This window comes from Schistocerca piceifrons, chromosome 5 (genome assembly GCF_021461385.2).
Source record: "Schistocerca piceifrons isolate TAMUIC-IGC-003096 chromosome 5, iqSchPice1.1, whole genome shotgun sequence".
In the NCBI taxonomy this organism is placed as follows: Eukaryota; Metazoa; Arthropoda; class Insecta; order Orthoptera; family Acrididae; genus Schistocerca; species Schistocerca piceifrons.
Genome location: NC_060142.1, coordinates 425,893,428 through 425,912,408, shown reverse-complemented (window position 1 = coordinate 425,912,408; position 18,981 = coordinate 425,893,428). Strand labels below are relative to the sequence as shown.

At 44.8% G+C, this 18,981-nt stretch overlaps 1 protein-coding gene across 1 annotated transcript in view; it reads left to right on the top strand.

Moving 5' to 3' along the window:
• LOC124799057 (facilitated trehalose transporter Tret1-2 homolog) overlaps positions 1-18,981 on the top strand; it is a 136,159-nt gene that overhangs the window by 102,572 nt on the left and 14,606 nt on the right. The window contains exon 4 of the mRNA XM_047262595.1: positions 10,033-10,374. Coding sequence (XP_047118551.1) covers positions 10,033-10,374 — 342 coding nt within the window. The remainder of the gene's footprint in view (positions 1-10,032; positions 10,375-18,981) is intronic.

Genomic DNA, 18,981 nt, shown 5'->3' with positions numbered 1-18,981 from the left:
TGCAGTACGTGACAACTTGTAATGACTTAATCTGCCTTCATAATGTGGAGGAAATAGTCTGCGAAAAAATTTCAGTGGTATCAGTAATGAAAAAAATCTCTAACAATTGATACATTACAGCCTCTCATTTACTTAGTACGTTTCTTCGTGTCGTAATTACTGATAAACACACGGTGTATCAAAAATGAATGTAGAAAGTGAGATGGGTGGTAGAGTGGGTCGTAACAATCTTTTTTCACATGGCAACCCATATCTGCGTACGGCGCTAGGCGCCGTTGAACAGCGTCGTGCTCCGGCAAGAGGGCAGGCACACAAAATGCCATTCGAGACTTCATGGTAGCAGGTCTGCAGGGCAACGTTTTGATTGTATTTGTGGTATCAAGGTAAATGAGAAGTCGGGGTGAAGTTTTATGACCTTTACTTAAAAAGAGTTACAAAAAGTGCTCGAAATTACGCCGTCCTGCTCGACTGCACGCCGTGCGAGGACACTGGAGTGACTGTCGCACTCTTTCAAACACTGCTGGTAAAGTGGAAATTGCATCGGAGGCTGCCGTAATGCACGCTAGGCAATAGATTTCAGGTGGCCGCAGACGAAAATATCAATGGGTGCCACGTTGGGGGAACGTGCAGGACATGCCACCGGGCCACTGCGCCCTATCCATTTCTCACCAAAGGTTTCATCCAAAAGCGTTCGCACTGCATGTGAGAAGTGCGCAGGTGCATCATTGTGTTGGTACCACATTCGCCGCGCATGATGAGCGGGACATGTTCCAACAACTCTGGCACAGTTCCTCGTAAAAAGATTAATGTATCAGATTATTGCCTACCAAGCCAGCCCAAATATTGGCAGGGAAGCGATCTTGGTGACTACGAACAAAGGCGGCATGCGGATTTTCCCGTGCCCACACGTGTTGATTGTGGCTGTTGAACATACACTCTCTTGTAAAGGATGCCTCGTCCGTAAAAAGTACACGGTTCGGAAAGTCCGGTTGAATAGCACATATTTGCAAAAACCGCTGGCAGAATTCAATTTGATTTGGAAAATCGTCTTACATTAAGGGCGTGAACGTTCTGAAGGCGGTAGTGGAGCAAATCATCATGATGCCACACACGCCAAATTGTGAAATGGCTTGCACCCAATTCCAGTGCAACACACTGCGAGCTTGTTGAGAGTGTGTTTTCCAGCAGTGCTAACGCCTCCTCTTCGAGCTCTGGTGTACGCACTGTGCGTTGACGAACGAGAGCGCGAGGCCTTTGCACCTGTAGCAAAATGAACACACCGGCGTACGAAGTAGGCCTTAAATGCACATGTGTCATTACGAGAACGTACCTCAAGTGAACCTGTTCTCGTAGGATCTGTGGATGGCAGCAAATGGGCATGAGGCTGGCACTCGACGATTTGGAAACCTACGAACGTAGGGCTGAGTGAACATTTCTATCCGCCGTCCCTAAGCATAGGGTATGTCTGACCTTTCTTCCCAAGAATTGCGCTCCATTTCCTGTCCGCTCCACACTAACAAATACAAGTGTATCCCCGTTTCGTGACAAATTAACGCCGGTCGTACCAGAGTCCGTAGTGTGCACAGATGCTGCCTTCTATGTGACAACCACCCCGACAGGCATTTGCACAGTCAAAAGCAACAAGTTCACGTCCCAAGTAAGAGGTGGAAAACCCGAAATGATGTCCCACCTGGAATATCCGCAACTTTGTCGACTACAGCGTCATAAAACTTCAAGCCAACGTCTCTTTTACCTTAATGTCACACAAATACATTCGAATCGTTGCTCTGCAGACCTACTATCATCACAGTTCGGGTGGCATGTTGTGTGCCTATCCTCTTGGCGGCGACGCTGTTCAACCACGCCTGGCGCCGTACGCTAAGGGATGCGGACATGAGTTGCTATGTGAAATGTGCTTATGAACCACTCTACCAGCCCTCTCATCTTTTACATTCATTTCAGATACACCCTGTATATATAAAAGGTGTGACGACTAATGATCCATTCTTTCAGTGTGGGCGCACACAAGCCCAGTTTGTTGCGGGAACCCGAAACGGCAAGTGAGAGGTTCATGGTAGTACTGTGTAAGTTAACCGGAAGATCGGATTCTATGCCCGGTCTGGCAGAAATTTTCACCTTTTATCATCGATTCATTTCAGTGCCCAAAGGCGGTAACGTCATTGAAAACCTTTTCACAGTGTCAAAATATGGTCATGATCGCCGTCTTATGTTCTTACTCAGTGGAATCTTAATTACGAGATCTGGTTTTAGCAGACTAAAATTAGGCAATCCTACTGTCAGGGCTCCGGCAGACTGAACGGATTAAAATGATTTACAAACTTCATCCGCGGATGCGGATAAAAGACTTACGGATAGAGTTTCTCTTGCTCACACAGACCCCTAATTGTGTGTCTTGTTTGGTAAGTGTGTCAGAACAGTGGGACGGAAATTCTAAATCGTCAGCTAACGCCAAATTCATGTCTGTGTTATACAAATCGAGAGGCTTAATTTGTTTGAACGCCGTGTAACCATATTTCTGATTCTCTCGTGGGCGTAACATGGCGCTCTTAACGGTACAAACTCGACAGGAACAACCCATGATAGTGTGATACAAACGTTATTGTTTGCAATATGTATAAATGATCTGGAGGATTATGTAGCAAGCTCCAAGAGGCTTCTCGGAGATTATGATGCGGTTTTCTGTAAGAAGGTAGCAACGCCAGAAGACTGTAGAGATTTTCAGGAAGAACGGCGGAGGACTGATGAGTGGCAGTTGACCCTGAACGTAAATAAATGTTAGTACGCATAAATAGGTGAAGAAATCAACATGGCAGTCAATTACACTAGTGGCGACAAGCCTCTGAAAACTACCGTCAAATGTTTAGGAATAAGTATCCAGAAAGACCTTTGTAGAATGACCACATATAACAAATAGTAGGAAAAGCAGTTGCCAGGCTGAGATTCATAGGCAGAATCGTAAGGAAGCGTATTTCATCCACAAAAGAAGCGCCTTACAAAAAGCTCGTATTTTTCGCCAACCTGGGACCCTTACAGGTTGAATTAATAGAACGAACAGACGAGATCCAACGAAGAGCGGAGCGTTTCATCACGCGATTGTTTAGCTGTCGCGAGAGCGTCACAGACGCTACAAGAGAGATGTTGGGTATCATGGGATATTTAATACTGCGTTTCCGCAGAAGCACGTTCTGGGCAGAGCAGATCAATATATTACTGCCTCCCACAAAATTAACACAACGAGAAAATTCGAGAATTTAGTATACCTGTAATCATTTTTCCCAGGCGCCATTCGCGAAATGAAGAGGGAAAGGCGGCGGAGGTGGGGTGGGGAAGGATACCAGAAGTATTCTCCGCCGCTTACAGTAAGCTGACTGGCGGAATATATGTAGATGTAGACATATGCGGAGTCAGACTGCGCGCGCTGGTGAAATCAGCGGCAGCGAAAACAAGCCAGTGCGTGTGTCTGAGGCAGCCCCTGGAGGCGACGCGACCCGCATGCCAGCGCGAGATACGGAGCCCGTAATGAAATCCTCCGTCCCCACCCCAGGCCCGCCCACCGCCGCCTCCCTCCCTCACCACCCCTCCCGCTGTCGCGGCCGGATGCAGGCCGTATCTGCGGCGGTCCCTGCTCCACTTTATCTCCGCCTGATGCCCAGCTTGATCTCTCCGCTCCCCCCGTCCCCCCCCTTGCGCCACCGCCTTATCCTCTATATATACATGTATACTTTATTTGCCACCCTCGCTGGTTCACAATCCGCGTTCCCCCATTTTCCCCTCTCTGTCCTCATCCGTGGTGGCCATCAAAATTTATCTCCAGCTGCCTACACTGCCCAGCATACGACGCACTTTTACGTTGTATCTTCTCCCGTCCTCACTCTGTTTACTACAGAACGAAAAATGGAAAAAAATGCGATCAAAAGAAGGGATTGAAATTACGTAAAGGAAGAACAATCTAGTTCTCCCAGGTGCAGTTCGTCAGTAGTTGTAAGAACTTAATATAAAACTATGTAAAACATGGTTTCCAAAGACAAGACGTCAATTACGAAATAAGCATTGTTCAAAGCAAGGTTCTTACCTTTCTCCAACCTTCAAGCCAGCTATCGGGGGGTCTACAGTTTAACGTGGACTCGGGCTGCTTGGCAGTTCGACTGATGACCACAGAAGTTAAGTCCCATAGTGCTCAGAGCCATTTGCTTGGCAGTTCTCAAATATGGTTATAAAAAAAGTGCAGTTACTCACGGAAGTCCAGTGTTGGCTATAATTATCGTATGGCAGCGAAACTCGGTAGATATCCAAATGTGTAAATGCGGAACCGATTAACGTTGGAAAAAAAATTAGCTCCATTTTTGGCCGCTAGGTGCAAATCTGGAGCTGTACAACGTCTCGTCAACGTCTCCGGTGTTGATAATGAACAAATTGTGTAAGTGGGGGTTAATAATAAAATCAACATTACGCCTTTCTCACGCGTTTCATCCTTTTTTGCCCATGCCCCATATAACCCATTACATAAGAATATATTTCTATACGTCTTTCTTTGATTCACAGAGACTGATTTGCTCGTGGTGGCCAAAACTGGAATTTTTTGTTTTTCCAGCAGAAATCAGTTCCGCATTAGAATATCTACCAAGTTTCGCTTCCGTACCACGCTTACAGCCCACTTTGGTCCTCTTTGAGTAACTGCACTTTACTTATAACCACTCAGTACGCCAAGAGTTGAAAAACCTTCTTAGGACTGAACCCAGGAGCTTTGTTTTGTCAGTCTGACATTTAACTACTTAGTCACCGAATTGTCCTTTCAGTAAGTTATATGTGCCCTTTAAGCACTAGTAACATAGTTTGACTGGGAAAACTCTTCAGTAGTTAACTGACTGAATGCATATTAAGGAACACAGTTCAAACCTCGATCCACTTACAGTGACTTGGGTTTCATCAGTTTTTCGTAAATTACATAGAAAAAATGGACGGAAAATAACATTTAATAGTCATGGCGGAGTTATTTTGTTATCGCTGTTTGACAGAGGCACATTTCAGTCTCTAATTACGTCGACCTTAAAGGTACGGATATTGGTCATACAGCAAAATAATCACCTCTATATGTACCATCATTGCGTAAAACTTTGTTATGGCATCTTCGTACTTGAAATACCTTATAACGTATTAAGTGGCTATCCGCTCTTTGTACAGAGTCAAACCTGGTATTTAGCGACTGATCATTCAACTATAGCCATTATTGTCATTGCTCGCGTTGCTTGTTGCACCGAGCGGCAGCCGCACTGGTTCAGAAGCCCCCTGTCCAGAATCTCACATATACGCAGACTACACTAACGTTCGGTAGCATCTCGTGAGTTTTATTTTGTAGGTGATAATCGTTGTAGGACATGGCAATCCCGCAAATATAACGCACAAATGAAAAACAATACCTATCTATAACACACTGAAAAACTGCAAGTGATGTTCATCGTACTAATTTCTCTGAGTCAGTTAATATCTCTTCAAACGGCCTCATTTTAACGTGTAAGAATGATGTACTGAGAAATCTCTTGTGTGAATGATGTATGTAAGCTGCACATCTGCCGATACTGTAAACAGGAATTAATTTATTATGATGACCTTACATCTAACGCCCTTTTGAAAATGAAGCATGTTACCTGGAAAAACGGTTGCGTTATAACATCAATAGAATCCAACTAGCTCTGGAAGAATATACATTACAGTCATCAACTGTGAGGCTGCAGATCCCTCCAAATGATCATCGTCAATAATATGTTCTCCTTCACTAGTTACAACAGTCTGCCAACGCTGGGGCAACCTTTTGATTCCGCGACTATAGAAATCAAGTGGTTTTATGGCCAAGAATATGTGAAGCCATGTTCGGAGCGCATTTTCATCCGCAAAGGTTCCTTGAAGGTTGTTCGAAAGAGAGCAGAAATGGTGAAAATCCTGAGGATGCAAGATCAGGTGAACATGGTAGGAGCGGAATGACTCCCTAATCCAACACCTAAATAGTGTTTTCTGTCAGCCCAGCAGAATGCAGGCGGTCGTTATCGTGAAGTAGCATCACTTCACGCAGTCTCCATGGTCGTTTTTCTCTGACTGCGTCTGTAAGACGTCTCAACTGTTGACAATAAATGTCAACAGTAGTGGTTAAACCTTGGGGAAGTAACTTTCAGTACACCGCACCGCCGCTTTTCCACCCGATGCATAACATTATCTTTTGCGGATGCACGTACATCTTTGTACGGGTAGTTGCTGCTTTGTGTGGCTCAACATTCCGTTTCTTTCAGCATAAAGACATCATTTCTCGTTAACCATAACGATACAGGATAGGAATGATCATTGCTGTTCACGAGCCAACTGACGACGAGCAAGTAGAGATGAACGTATGTCCACCACCAACTGATATTTGTGATTATGGCTTAGACTATGCGCTATCCATACACCCAATTTTTGAATCTTCTCCACTGCATACAAATGTCGCACTATGGTGGAATGACGACTTTTATCACATTTTCCAACTCTCGAGTACCCTGGCGTGGATCATTGTGGATCAATGCGTTTAAACGATGTTCGTCAAAAACCCGGAGGTCTTCCCTAACGTGGAGAGTCACTGCTGTCACTGCTCCATACGAGAAAAAAATGACAATCGATAAATAAACCTATAGCAGCCGGAATACCAACATGCATAACAAAAATGGTACGAAGTTATGCACCAACCAAATAGATTAGCGCTATGCACTTTGCATGCTATACCCTGCTCATGTATTGGCTGATGGTGACAGGTTGCGGTCAAAACGGCAGCCGCACTGGATGTATGATGAACGTATCGAATAAGCATAAATCTGTCGATATTAGTCTACAAGAATTATTTAACGTGCACAACAGCAGGGCCGGTAAACAAAGTCGCGGGAAGATAAAACCTCAGCAGAGGCGACGGGCGTATAGCAAGAGTCTGCAAACGGAACGCGCGACGGCGGCAGGTGGAGGCGCGCGCGCGCAGAGCCGCCTTAATCCCGCTGCCGCGGCCGACGTCATTATGGTAATCCCGCCCGCTGCGCCGCGCCGCCGGCGTCAGCACAGGCCGGAGCAGGTGCCGGCTAAAGCGCGACATAGCGCTGCAGCACGGACGCGCTCCTGCCCTCTAATGATACCACGTGTCGATTCTGTCTGACCAAATCACTACACACCAAATAAAGAAATATGTCGGCCAGGTGAAGAACTATCAGCCAAGAAGGGAGGAAGCTCAGGGCTCTAAGGTCCCGTCCACTATTGTATCATTAGCAATACGGCACTGCCTCCGATTGGGGAAGGACGGAGAAGGGCATGGAACTCGCACTTTCACAGGAACCATCTCGGCATTAGCCTTAAGTCATCTATGGAAAACAGGGAGAATCTAAATCTCGATGGCGGGGCGATGATTTGAACCGGCGGCCTTACGAAAACAGAGTAGGCATACAGTAAAGGCCGAAGGTAGGCGAAACGCTACGGAAAAAAAAAAGAAAAAAAAAGTGTGTGAAATCTTATGGGACTTAACTGCTAAGGTCATCTGTCCCTAAGCTTACACACTACTTAACCTAAATTATCCTAAGGACAAACACACAAACGCATGCCCGATGGAGGACTCGAACCTACGCCAGGACCAGCCGCACAGTCTATGACTGCAGCGCCTTTGCCCGCACGGCTAATCCCGCGCGGCAAATGCTACGCAGGCAGCGGAACTGTACAGAGAGCGATATCCTGACAAGAACACACCTTCCCGACGGATGTTTTCTCATCTTGTTGTGACTCTGCTGTAGTTACGATTGGTTGCGTAATTACAAGATATTTGCGTTCCTTTGAACGTCAGCGAACCAGGCTTGAATTTTTTCCAAGAAAATAGTTGAGTGTGAGCATATACACTTTTACAGTCACTTTATGGTGTTACAGTATACGTCTACAGTAGAGTGATGTAAAGGGTATTACGCATTACCGTACTGCTGTACATGTATAGGTATTAAAATCTGTGTTTATCACTTAAAACGAGTTTTTTTAACGTGAACGCTCGATTTTTCGGTCCCTTAAAATTCATTTTAACAAGGTTATATACACATTAGTCTTGAAAGGAGGTTGAAAGGAGGAATTAGATGAACACAAACAAAAGCAAAACAAGGATGTTGGAATGTAGAAGAATTAAATCACGTGATGCTAAGGGAATTAGATTACGAAACGACACTTAAAATAGTAGATAAGTTTTGCTATTTGGGTACAAAAATAACTGATGATAACCGAAGTAGAGAAGATATAAAATGTAGATAGACAATGGCAAGAAAAGAATTTCTAAAGAAGAGACATTTGTTACCACTGAATATAGATTTAAGTGCAAGGAAGTCTTTTTTGAAGATATTTGTCTGGAGCATAGCCATATATGGAACTGAAACATGGATGATAAACAGTATAGACAAAAAGAGAATAGAAGCTTTCGAAATGTGGTGGTAAAGAAGAATGTTGAAGATTAGGTGGGTTGATAACGTAACTAGTGAGCGTATAATGAATAGAATTGGGGTGACAAGACATTTGTGGCACAACTTGACCAAACAAGCGTTTGGTTGATAGAGCGCATTCTGAGAGATTATGGGGCTTTCAGTTTACTACTAGAGGGAAGAGAGAGAGAGAGAGAGAGAGAGAGAGAGAGAGAGAGAGAGAGAGTGTGTGTGTGTGTGGAGGGGGACGGGGATAAAAATCGTAGAGGGAGACCAAGAGATGAATAGAGTAGGCTGGTTGAGAAGGATGTGGGCTGCAGTACTTATTTGGATGAAGAGGCTCGCACAGGATAGAGTAACAAGGAGAGCTGCATCAAACCAGTCTTCGCACAGATGACCACACCACCACCACCTTGTACACTGAAGAGCCAAAGAAACTGGTACACCTGCCTACTATCGTGTAGGAGCCAAAGCGAGCACGCAAAAGCGCCGCACCACAACGTGGCATGGACTCGACTAATGACTGGAGTAGTGCAGGAGGGAATTGACACCATGAATCCTGCAGGGCTATCCATAAATCCGTAAGAGAACGAGGGAACAGCACGTTGCAAGGCATTTCAGGTATGATCAATAATGTTCATGTATGGCGAGTTTGGTGGCCAGTGAAAGTGTTTAAACTCAGATGAGCGTTCCTGGAGCCACTCTAACAATTCTGAACGTGTGGGGTGTCGCACTGTCCTGCTGGAACTGCCCGTCTGAATGCACAATGGACATGAATGGATGCAGGTGATCAGGCAGGATGCTTACGTACGTGTCACCTGTCAGAGTCGTATGTAGACGTATCAGAGGTCCCGTATGACTCAAACTGCACGCGCCCCACACCATTACACAGCATCCACCAGCTTGAATAGTCCCCTGCTGACATGCAGGGTCCATGGATTCATGAAGTTGTCTCCATACCCGTACGCGTCCATCCACTAGATACAATTTGTAACGAGACTCGTCCGACCAGGCAACATGTTTCCAGTCGTCGACAGTCCAATGTCGGTGTTGATGATGTTTCGTTGAATGGTTCGCACGCTGACACTTTGACGGCCCAGCATTGAAATCTGCAGCAATTTGCGGAAGAGTTGCACTTCTGTTACGTTGAACGATTCTCTTCAGTCGTCGTTGGTCCCGCTCTTGCAGAATCTTTTCCCGGCCGCAGCAATGTCGGTGATTTGATGTTTTACCAGATTACTGATATTAACTGTACACACGTGAAATGGTCGTACGGGAAAATCCCCACTTCATCGCTGCCTCGGAGATGCTGTGTCCCGCCGCTCGTGCGCCGACTATAACACCACGTCCAAACTCATTTAAATCTTGATAACCTGCCATTGTACCAACAGTAACCGACCTAACAAGCGCGCCAGACACTCGTTACCTTATACAGGCATTGCCGACCGCAGCGCCGTGTTCTGCCTGTTTACATATCTCTGTATTTGAATATGCATGCGTACACCAGTTCCTTTGGTGCTCCAGAGTATATAAGAACGAACTGTTGTGTTGGTGACAGGTGCTGGCGGCGCTGGCGGTGTCGCTGGGGCCGTTCGCGGCGGGCCTGGGCAAGGGCTACAGCTCTCCGGCGATCGCGTCGCTGGAGCAGCAGGGCGCGCTGTTCCCCGTGTCGGCGCAGCAGACGTCGTGGGTGGCGTCGCTGTCGCTGCTGGGCGCGCTGTGCGGCGGCCTGCTCGGCGGGCTGGCGATGCGCTTCGGCCGGCGCCGCCTCCTCCTCGCCACGGCGCTGCCGCTCTCCGCCTGCTGGGTCGCCACCGTCTTTGCCACTTCCGTCGAGATGATGTTTGCCACCGCCTTCTTCGGCGGCTTCTGCTACGCCATCGTGCTCGTCGTCACCCAGGTCCGTCGCTGGCACGGCTTCTGACCGCGATCATTAGGGCTCCCGGAGCAGTTCTACATCTACATTTATACTCCGCAAGCCACCCAACGGTGTGTGGCTGAGGGCACTTTACGTGCCACTGTCATTACCTCCCTTTCCTGTTCCAGTCGCGTATGGTTCGCGGGAAGAACGACCGCCGGAAAGCCTCCGTGCGCGCTCGAATCTCTCTAATTTTACATTCGTGATATCCTCGGGAGGTATAAGTAGGGGGAAGAAATATATTCGATACCTCATCCAGAAACGTACCCTCTCGAAACCTGGACAGCAAGCTACACCGCGATGCACAGCGCCTCTCTTGCAGAGTCTGCCACTTGCGTTTGCTACACATCTCCGTAACGCTATCACGCTTACCAGATAACCCTGTGACGAAACGCGCCGCTCTTCTTTGGATCTTCTCTAGTATAGGTCGAACGAGTGTTTTGTAAGCCACTTCCTTTGTTGATGGACCACATTTTCTAAGGACTCTCCCAATCAATCTCAACCCCGCACCCACCTTACCAACAATTAATTTTATATGATCATTCCACTTCAAATTGTGCCGTACGATTACTCCCAGATATTTTACAGAAATAACTGCTACCAGTGTTTGTTCCGCTATCATATAATCATACAATAAAGGATCCTACTTTCTATGTATTGGCAATACATTACATTTGTCTATGTTAAGGGTCAGTTGTCACTCCCTGCAACAAGTGCCTATCCGCTGCAGATCTTCCTGCATTTCGCTGCAGTTTTCTAATGCTAACGCCGACCATTTCAGAGCCCTGGACCTTTGTGCGATTCAACAGAAATTACGCTCATTTCATTTAGTCTTTTTACTCTAAGTTTGAACGGAACGAAAACAAATTTCACAATGGATTTTTGTCCGAATTTTCGCAGCCAAATAAAGACAGGCAGATGGGCAAATGGGATATATATAGCTGCTACGTATATAAATGAACTGTCAGAAAAGTCATCTTTTCAGCGCCTAGCTATTTTGCGCACAGAAGTTACATTCGTGAAGAAATTGACGAGTTCTTTTTTCACGTTGAAAAAATAAATATCAAATTACAACATAAACTGAAATTTCCCTCCGATTACAGACAGATTTGACGCGCCTCATTTGCTGTGCGTGATTCCGAGCACAATTTCTCTCCTTTAGACAAATAATTTCTCACAATATTTGAATTTTTTTTTCAATTTTTTTTGTCAGCATGTCCGCGACGCCGAATCAAACGAACCGGCAACCATTCGTCCTGTCCGGCTTTGTAAAACTTCATCTTCTGTTAGTCGCTTTTGGTACGGGCCCCATTCACATCAGCAACAACATAGTACAGGTCGGACGAATGTTCTGTAAGCAGTCTCCTTTCTAGTGTAACTGCATTTTCCCAGTATTCTACCACTGTCTCGAAGTCTGTCACCAGCTTTACCTACAACAGAGCTAGCGTAATCCTTCCCATTCATTTAACTACACATTCTTACGCCTACTCATTTCTGTGAGTTGAACGATTCCAACTGTGACTTGTTGGCATTGTAGTCGTTTTTTTTTGTTTTGTGAAGTGTACAGTTATACTTTTCCGTGCATTCGAAGTAAGTTTGCGCCACTTTGAAATCTTATCAATATTTCATTTCATATCTGTGCCGCTGTTTTTTCACACAATACTTCGTTATAGATAACTGCATCCTCTGCAAAAAAATCTGGCCTTACTAAAATGTCGTCTACCACGTGATTAATACACAATGTGAACAACCACAGCCCCACTGGACTTCCATGGGAAACGCCTGGAGTTACTTCTACTTGTATGGCTGACTCTCCCTGCAAGGTAACATGCTGCGTCCTCCTTACCAATAAATCCTGAGCCCATTCACAAATTTCGCTTCAGTCCGCACACGATCCTACTCGTTGGTGCGGTAACGGGTGAAGTCACGCCATGCCGAAAGACGCTTCTGCATGTCTAAGTGTGGAGGAGATGAAGTTTGCTTTGCTTATCGTTTATCGCTGTCTAGCGCTGTGCACGGCAAGGCATCCCAAAGAACAATGGATCTCGTTCGCTGCTGGACGTTGGTAGTGGCGGACGCTCAGAATGATTTAAAACGGGACCGTCTTCCGACGTGACGGGCACTTTATCCTACTGTAAAAATATCATCCCTGGCATCTTTAGTAAGGTCTGTAAAATCAATTCAGTGTCCTGGGTACACAGTTACGATAACTTCTAATTACATCCGGCATCACTTAATTGCTATCAATCGCATGTATCTAGAATCCTGCTAACCCCATATCCACCGTGAAAATTAACCATGCAACGGTATGAGTTGACGTAGATAACATGCTGACCACAATTTGCCACTAATAAGAACAAATTTTCTTTTTCTTCAAGGACATGATCTCAAAATTCAATACTGTCAATTAATATTTGATTCGGTTAACTCAACTATTTTTATTTAAAATAATAATATTACTAATTTCAGTTTTCTTTTAGTTTTGAAACTGCTTAATTTCGTATATTAGTTATAGATCACAATTAAATATCTAAGAACAAAAGTACAATCCGGATTTGATGTAAGAGCGAACCTTAAGTTGAATTATTCATTAGAATTTTTAACGAAGTGTAGCGCATTTTCTAAGGTGAAATACACCTAACTAGACTGTTTCAGATATTTGTCAAGTAGTACTGACGAACGAGTTGTACGGAGCCCTCGTGAAACATTAAATCGTGAATCAAAACGCCAAAGTAAAACATTACTACTGCCATCGTTATTTCTTATATACGCGAATGCAACTGACAGGTATGTTTCGATGGTTCCTCTATATACCTCTTCGGCCCACGCTTATAGAACAGATATAGTTAAATGTCTCTAAACGCCTCGCAACCTGCGAGACTTTAAAAAAGAGCTGCGAGACTTTAAAAGAGAGAGAGAGAGAGAGAGAGAGAGAGAGAGAGAGAGAAAGTTGGAGTCCTCCGAAAAAAATTAAAATCAAGGAAATGAACACAGAGCTGAAAGTACGAATCCATAGCGGGAGAAGTTCTTCAAAAACAAATGGGAAGTGGAAGAAGCGCGTGGTATTACCGCTGCGGAATAGGAATTATTTAACAAATATACATAAGAACAATTTTGGCTGCCTCCGTAGAGGTATTCGTTTGCGATGGTGTTAAAAAAAAAATGGCTCTGAGCACTATGGGACTCAACTGCTGTGGTCATAAGTCCCCTAGAACTTAGAACTACTTAAACCTAACTAACCTAAGGACATCACACACATCCATGCCCGAGGCAGGATTCGAACCTGCGACCGTAGTGGTCGTGCGGTCCCAGACTGTAGCGCCTTTAACCGCTCGGCCACTCCGGCCGGCGGTGTTCAAAAATAGCTCTGAGCACTATGCGACTTAACTTCTGAGGTCATCAGTCGCCTAGAACTTAGAACTAATTAAACCTAACTAACCTAAGGACATCACACACATCCATGCCCGAGGCAGGATTCGAACCTGCGACCGTAGCGGTCGCTCGGTTCCAGACTGTAGCCCCTAGAACCGCACGGCCACTCCGGCCGGCTGCGATGGTGTATGAGGCATCCTTCACAATCGTAATTCGATTCAGCCTGTAAACCATCATCGATTCGTTTGTGAAGATAGTCACAGAATTTTTTCGAGGCTGTTGTGACGTAAAAAGTCAAAGCAACACACATCATTTCTGCAGACGTGCTAGTAACCAGTGTTGAAGAATCCAATAGTAGACGGCCCGTAGGAATCTGTGCTGGGCCTTTTGTTTCCACTACTCTGTAGAATGGCGCACCGTGCCAAAGCGGCTTTGAAGTTCCGCCCAGCATTGCTACGGCTTGGTTGCCTCCCGCTGTTGGTCTGTGTGTAAAGGGAACGCGCATCTGATGCGACATACATATTCAGCACTTGCTCTCACTTGCTGTTTTGTCTGCTGGTTCTCTATAAACTGCTGCCGCTTTCGCGCTGATGCTCATTCTGTCTTGTGGCTTAAGACGGCTGGTACCCTCCAACTTACAGCAACAAAAAACAAAGACAATTATATTTTTTAAAAGTACCACGGTTGCTTTGTAGGTAACGACATAAACAATGCAAGATTCTGCTCAACATTCATGCTACAAGCATATCATTATATACTAAATATATGGTATGCGACGCCAAATTTCCGAACATTTAAATAATATGATGACGATCAATGAGATTATCGGCTTCCGATATACATTTGGCTGCAAACAACAGTTCAAGACAATCGAAACTTGCTGTACCATTATAACTGCTGATGATTTATTGATGTACCGATACAACTATTACACAAAGAATCAGTGCTGGTAACGGAAGAATAAAGAGAAAGTTCTCAATAACATGAAGTCGGTCTTTTGGACAGAGTGGAGGTGAATGTTAGTTGCCAATGACTTGTGATGTGGAAGGAAGAAATAAAACAGCTGGTAGTTTGCTTGTTTCTTCGCAACAACTGGCCTTCATTAAGAAAGAGGAAACTACGAAATTCCCAAGTGGGCATATGCTCATCCACGGTGGATAAAGTAACAGACCAACTAAGCCGGCAGCTGTAGCCAAGCGGTTCTAGGCGCTTCAGTCCGGAACCGCGCTCCTGCTACGATCGCAGGTTCGAATCCTGCCTCGGGCATGGATGTGTGTGATGTCTTTAGTTAGTTAGGTTTAAGTAGTTCTAAGTTCTAGGGGACTGATGACCTCAGATGTAAGTCCCATAGTGCTTAGAGCCATTTGAACCATTTTTGAACAGACCAGCTGAATATATAACGTTAGAGAGTCGTTTACCTTAACGTTTTCGAGTGTTTCTATATCATCGAGTTTCACAAGCAATTCTGGCCTGAATGTGTTGTCGTTCGGTGTTTCCATCGTTTGGAAGTAGAAGGGCTGAGCCCAGACTTCGTACTCTTGTCGTTAATCAATGTTGTTGGCAACAAAGCAAACTAACAATAAGACACAATATGAAAGCAAAATCGAAGAGATGCAATGGCGCGGAAAGAGGGGGATTAAGGTACCGAGAAAACGGAGTATAGTCTTTATGTATTTTAGGACTCAATACTTTCTATTTATTGTAGAATTTAAGACTTGTGTTAGTAGTGCTTGCGATTTACAAGTGTACTATGTGTGTCCTATATTGGACCCAGTAATTGTTTTGATACAAAGGGCGCTTACTCTCTGTCAACAAATAAGACCTAGCTGTGCGCTCAGTGAAAATGACACCTGAGACCAATTGTGTAATTGTTGGAAGGAGAGAGAGGAGTCATCTAAAAATGATGTCTGTGCTGGTAACTGCAAAAAGAAAAGTCGTCGTCAACTCAAAAATTGGTATAAACACCACAGCGCCAGCGCTTTGCTAGGCATGGTCCTCTTGGAGGTGGTATGCTGTTGTCTTTCGCAAACCGTTGTGCGAAGTATGGCGGAAGTACTTCATACCAATATCAACGATTTGTTCTTCTATTCCAATGGTGTATTAAACGAATGAAAAATGTCCGTTTATATGCCTCCCTACCATACCCTAATCTCTCTCGTCTCTTTCTCATGGTCCCCATGCCAAATGTGTGTGAAGTCCTAAGGGACCAAACTGTTGAGGTTATCGGTCCCTAGACTTATCCATTACTTAAACTAACTTACGCTAAGAACAACACACAAACCTATGCCCGAAGGAGGACTCGAACCTCCGGCGGGGGGGGCCGCGCTCCGATGCCAGGCATACTATGATCATAACAGGATTGTCGCACAATCTCTGGAATACTGATTCTCTCAAAGTATCCAGCAGTTTCGCCGGACCTTTGTTCCAAACTTCCCATTTACGTCTGCCGCGCATCTGAGTTACACGTTAAAGTGGGTGATAGTGACCTATTACGATGATAACAACTCGTCTGATTTCCTTCGATGCCTGTTGACACTACTTGATAAAGACTCCTAACGCGACAGCAATATTACATAATCGGCGCCTTGAATCGGATTTCCTTTACATAAGCACTCCTATTTCCGAAACTTGTTCCAACAAATCTAAGTCTTAGATTACCTTTTCCCTGTTACAGACTTGACATGCTCGTCACATTTTGTACCACTTTTTACTATTACCCCTACCCGTGTAGGTCCGAATCTTAAACTTACGTCGACGTGATATTTTGGTGTTCGAATTGGCCGCCATCTTCAGATGCTAAGTTGAACTGCGAGACGCCGCAGCTCCTTCTCCATCATCATCATCATCATAACCATCATCATCATCCCAACGGGTGCGGGACAAAGTCAGGACATGCGGGGACCAAGCAGCAATCGGTATTGTAATTGTCAACTGTCGAAGCTGCGTTGGTAAAGTACCGGAACTACAAGCGCTGATAGAAAGCACCTAAGCTGAAATCGTTATAGGTACAGAAAGCTGGCTTAAACCAGAGATAAATTCTGCCGAAATTTTTACAAAGGTACAGACGGTGTTTAGAAAGGATAGATTGCATGCAACCGGTGGTGGAGTGTTCGTCGCTGTTAGTAGTAGTTTATCCTGTAGTGAAGTAGAAGTGGATAGTTCCTGTAAATTATTATGGGTGGAGGTTACACTAAACAACCGAACTAGGTTAATAATTGGCTCCTTTTACCGACCTCCCGACTCAGCAGCATTAGTGGCAGAACAACTGAGAGAAAATTTGGAATACATTTCACATAAATTTTCTCAGCATGTTATAGTCTTAGGTGGAGATTTCAATTTACCAGATATAGACTGGGACACTCAGATGTTTAGGACGGGTGGTAGGGACAGAGCATCGAGTGACATTATACTGAGTGCACTATCCGAAAATTACCTCGAGCAATTAAACAGAGAACCGACTCGTGGAGATAACATCTTGGACCTACTGATAACAAACAGACCCGAACTTTTCGTCTCTGTATGTACAGAACAGGGAATCAGTGATCATAAGGCCGTTGCAGCATCCCTGAATATGGAAGTTAATAGGAATATAAAAAAAGGGAGGAAGGTTTATCTGTTTAGCAAGAGTAATAGAAGGCAGATTTCAGACTACCTAACAGATCAAAACGAAAATTTATGTTCCGACACTGACAATGTTGAGTGTTTATGGAAAAAGTTCAAGGCAATCGTAAAATGCGTTTTAGACAGGTACGTGCCGAGTAAAACTGTGAGGGACGGGAAAAACCCACCGTGGTACAACAACAAAGTTAGGAAACTACTGCGAAAGCAAAGAGAGCTCCACTCCAAGTTTAAACGCAGCCAAAACCTCTCAGACAAACAGAAGCTAAACGATGTCAAAGTTAGCGTAAGGAGGGCTATGCGTGAAGCGTTCATTGAATTCGAAAGTAAAATTCTATGTACCGACTTGACAGAAAATCCTAGGAAGTTCTGGTCTTACGTTAAATCAGTAAGTGGCTCGAAACAGCATATCCAGACACTACGGGATGATGATGGCATTGAAACAGAGGATGACACGCGTAAAGCTGAAATACTAAACACCTTTTTCCAAAGCTGTTTCACAGAGGAAGACCGCACTGCAGTTCCTTCTCTAAATCCTCGCACAAACGAAAATGGCTGACATCGAAATAAGTGTCCAAGGAATAGAAAAGCAACTAGAATCACTCAATAGAGGAAAGTCCACTGGACCTGACGGGATACCAATTCGATTCTACACAGAGTACGCGAAAGAACTTGCCCCCCCCCCCCCCCCCCCTTCTAACAGCCGTGTACCGCAAGTCTCTAGAGGAACGGAGGGTTCCAAATGATTGGAAAAGAGCACAGATAGTCCCAGTCTTCAAGAAGGGTCGTCGAGCAGATGCGCAAAACTATAGACCTATATCTCTTACGTCGATCTCTTGTAGAATTTTAGAACATGTTTTTTGCTCGCGTATCATGTCATTTCTGGAAACCCAGAATCTACTATGTAGGAATCAACATGGATTCCGGAAACAGCGATCGTGTGAGACCCAACTCGCCTTATTTGTTCATGAGACCCAGAAAATATTAGATACAGACTCCCAGGTAGATGCTATTTTTCTTGACTTCCGGAAGGCGTTCGATACAGTTCCGCACTGTCGCCTGATAAACAAAGTAAGAGCCTACGGAATATCAGACCAGCTGTGTGGCTGGATTGAAGAGTTTTTAGCAAACAGAACACAGCATGTTGTTATCAATGGAGAGACGTCTACAGACGTTAAAGTAACCTCTGGCGTGCCACAGGGGAGTGTTATGGGACCATTGCTTTTCACAATATATATAAATGACTTAGTAGATAGTGTCGGAAGTTCCATGCGGCTTTTCGCGGATGATGCTGTAGTATACAGAGAAGTTGCAGCATTAGAAAATTGTAGCGAAATGCAGGAAGATCTGCAGCGGATAGGCACTTGGTGCAGGGAGTGGCAACTGACCCTTAACATAGACAAATGTAATGTATTGCGAATACATAGAAAGAAGGATCCTTTATTGTATGATTATATGATAGCGGAACAAACACTGGTAGCAGTTACTTCTGTAAAATATCTGGGAGTATGCGTGCGGAACGATTTGAAGTGGAATGATCATATAAAATTAATTGTTGGTAAGGCGGGTACCAGGTTGAGATTCATTGGGAGAGTGCTT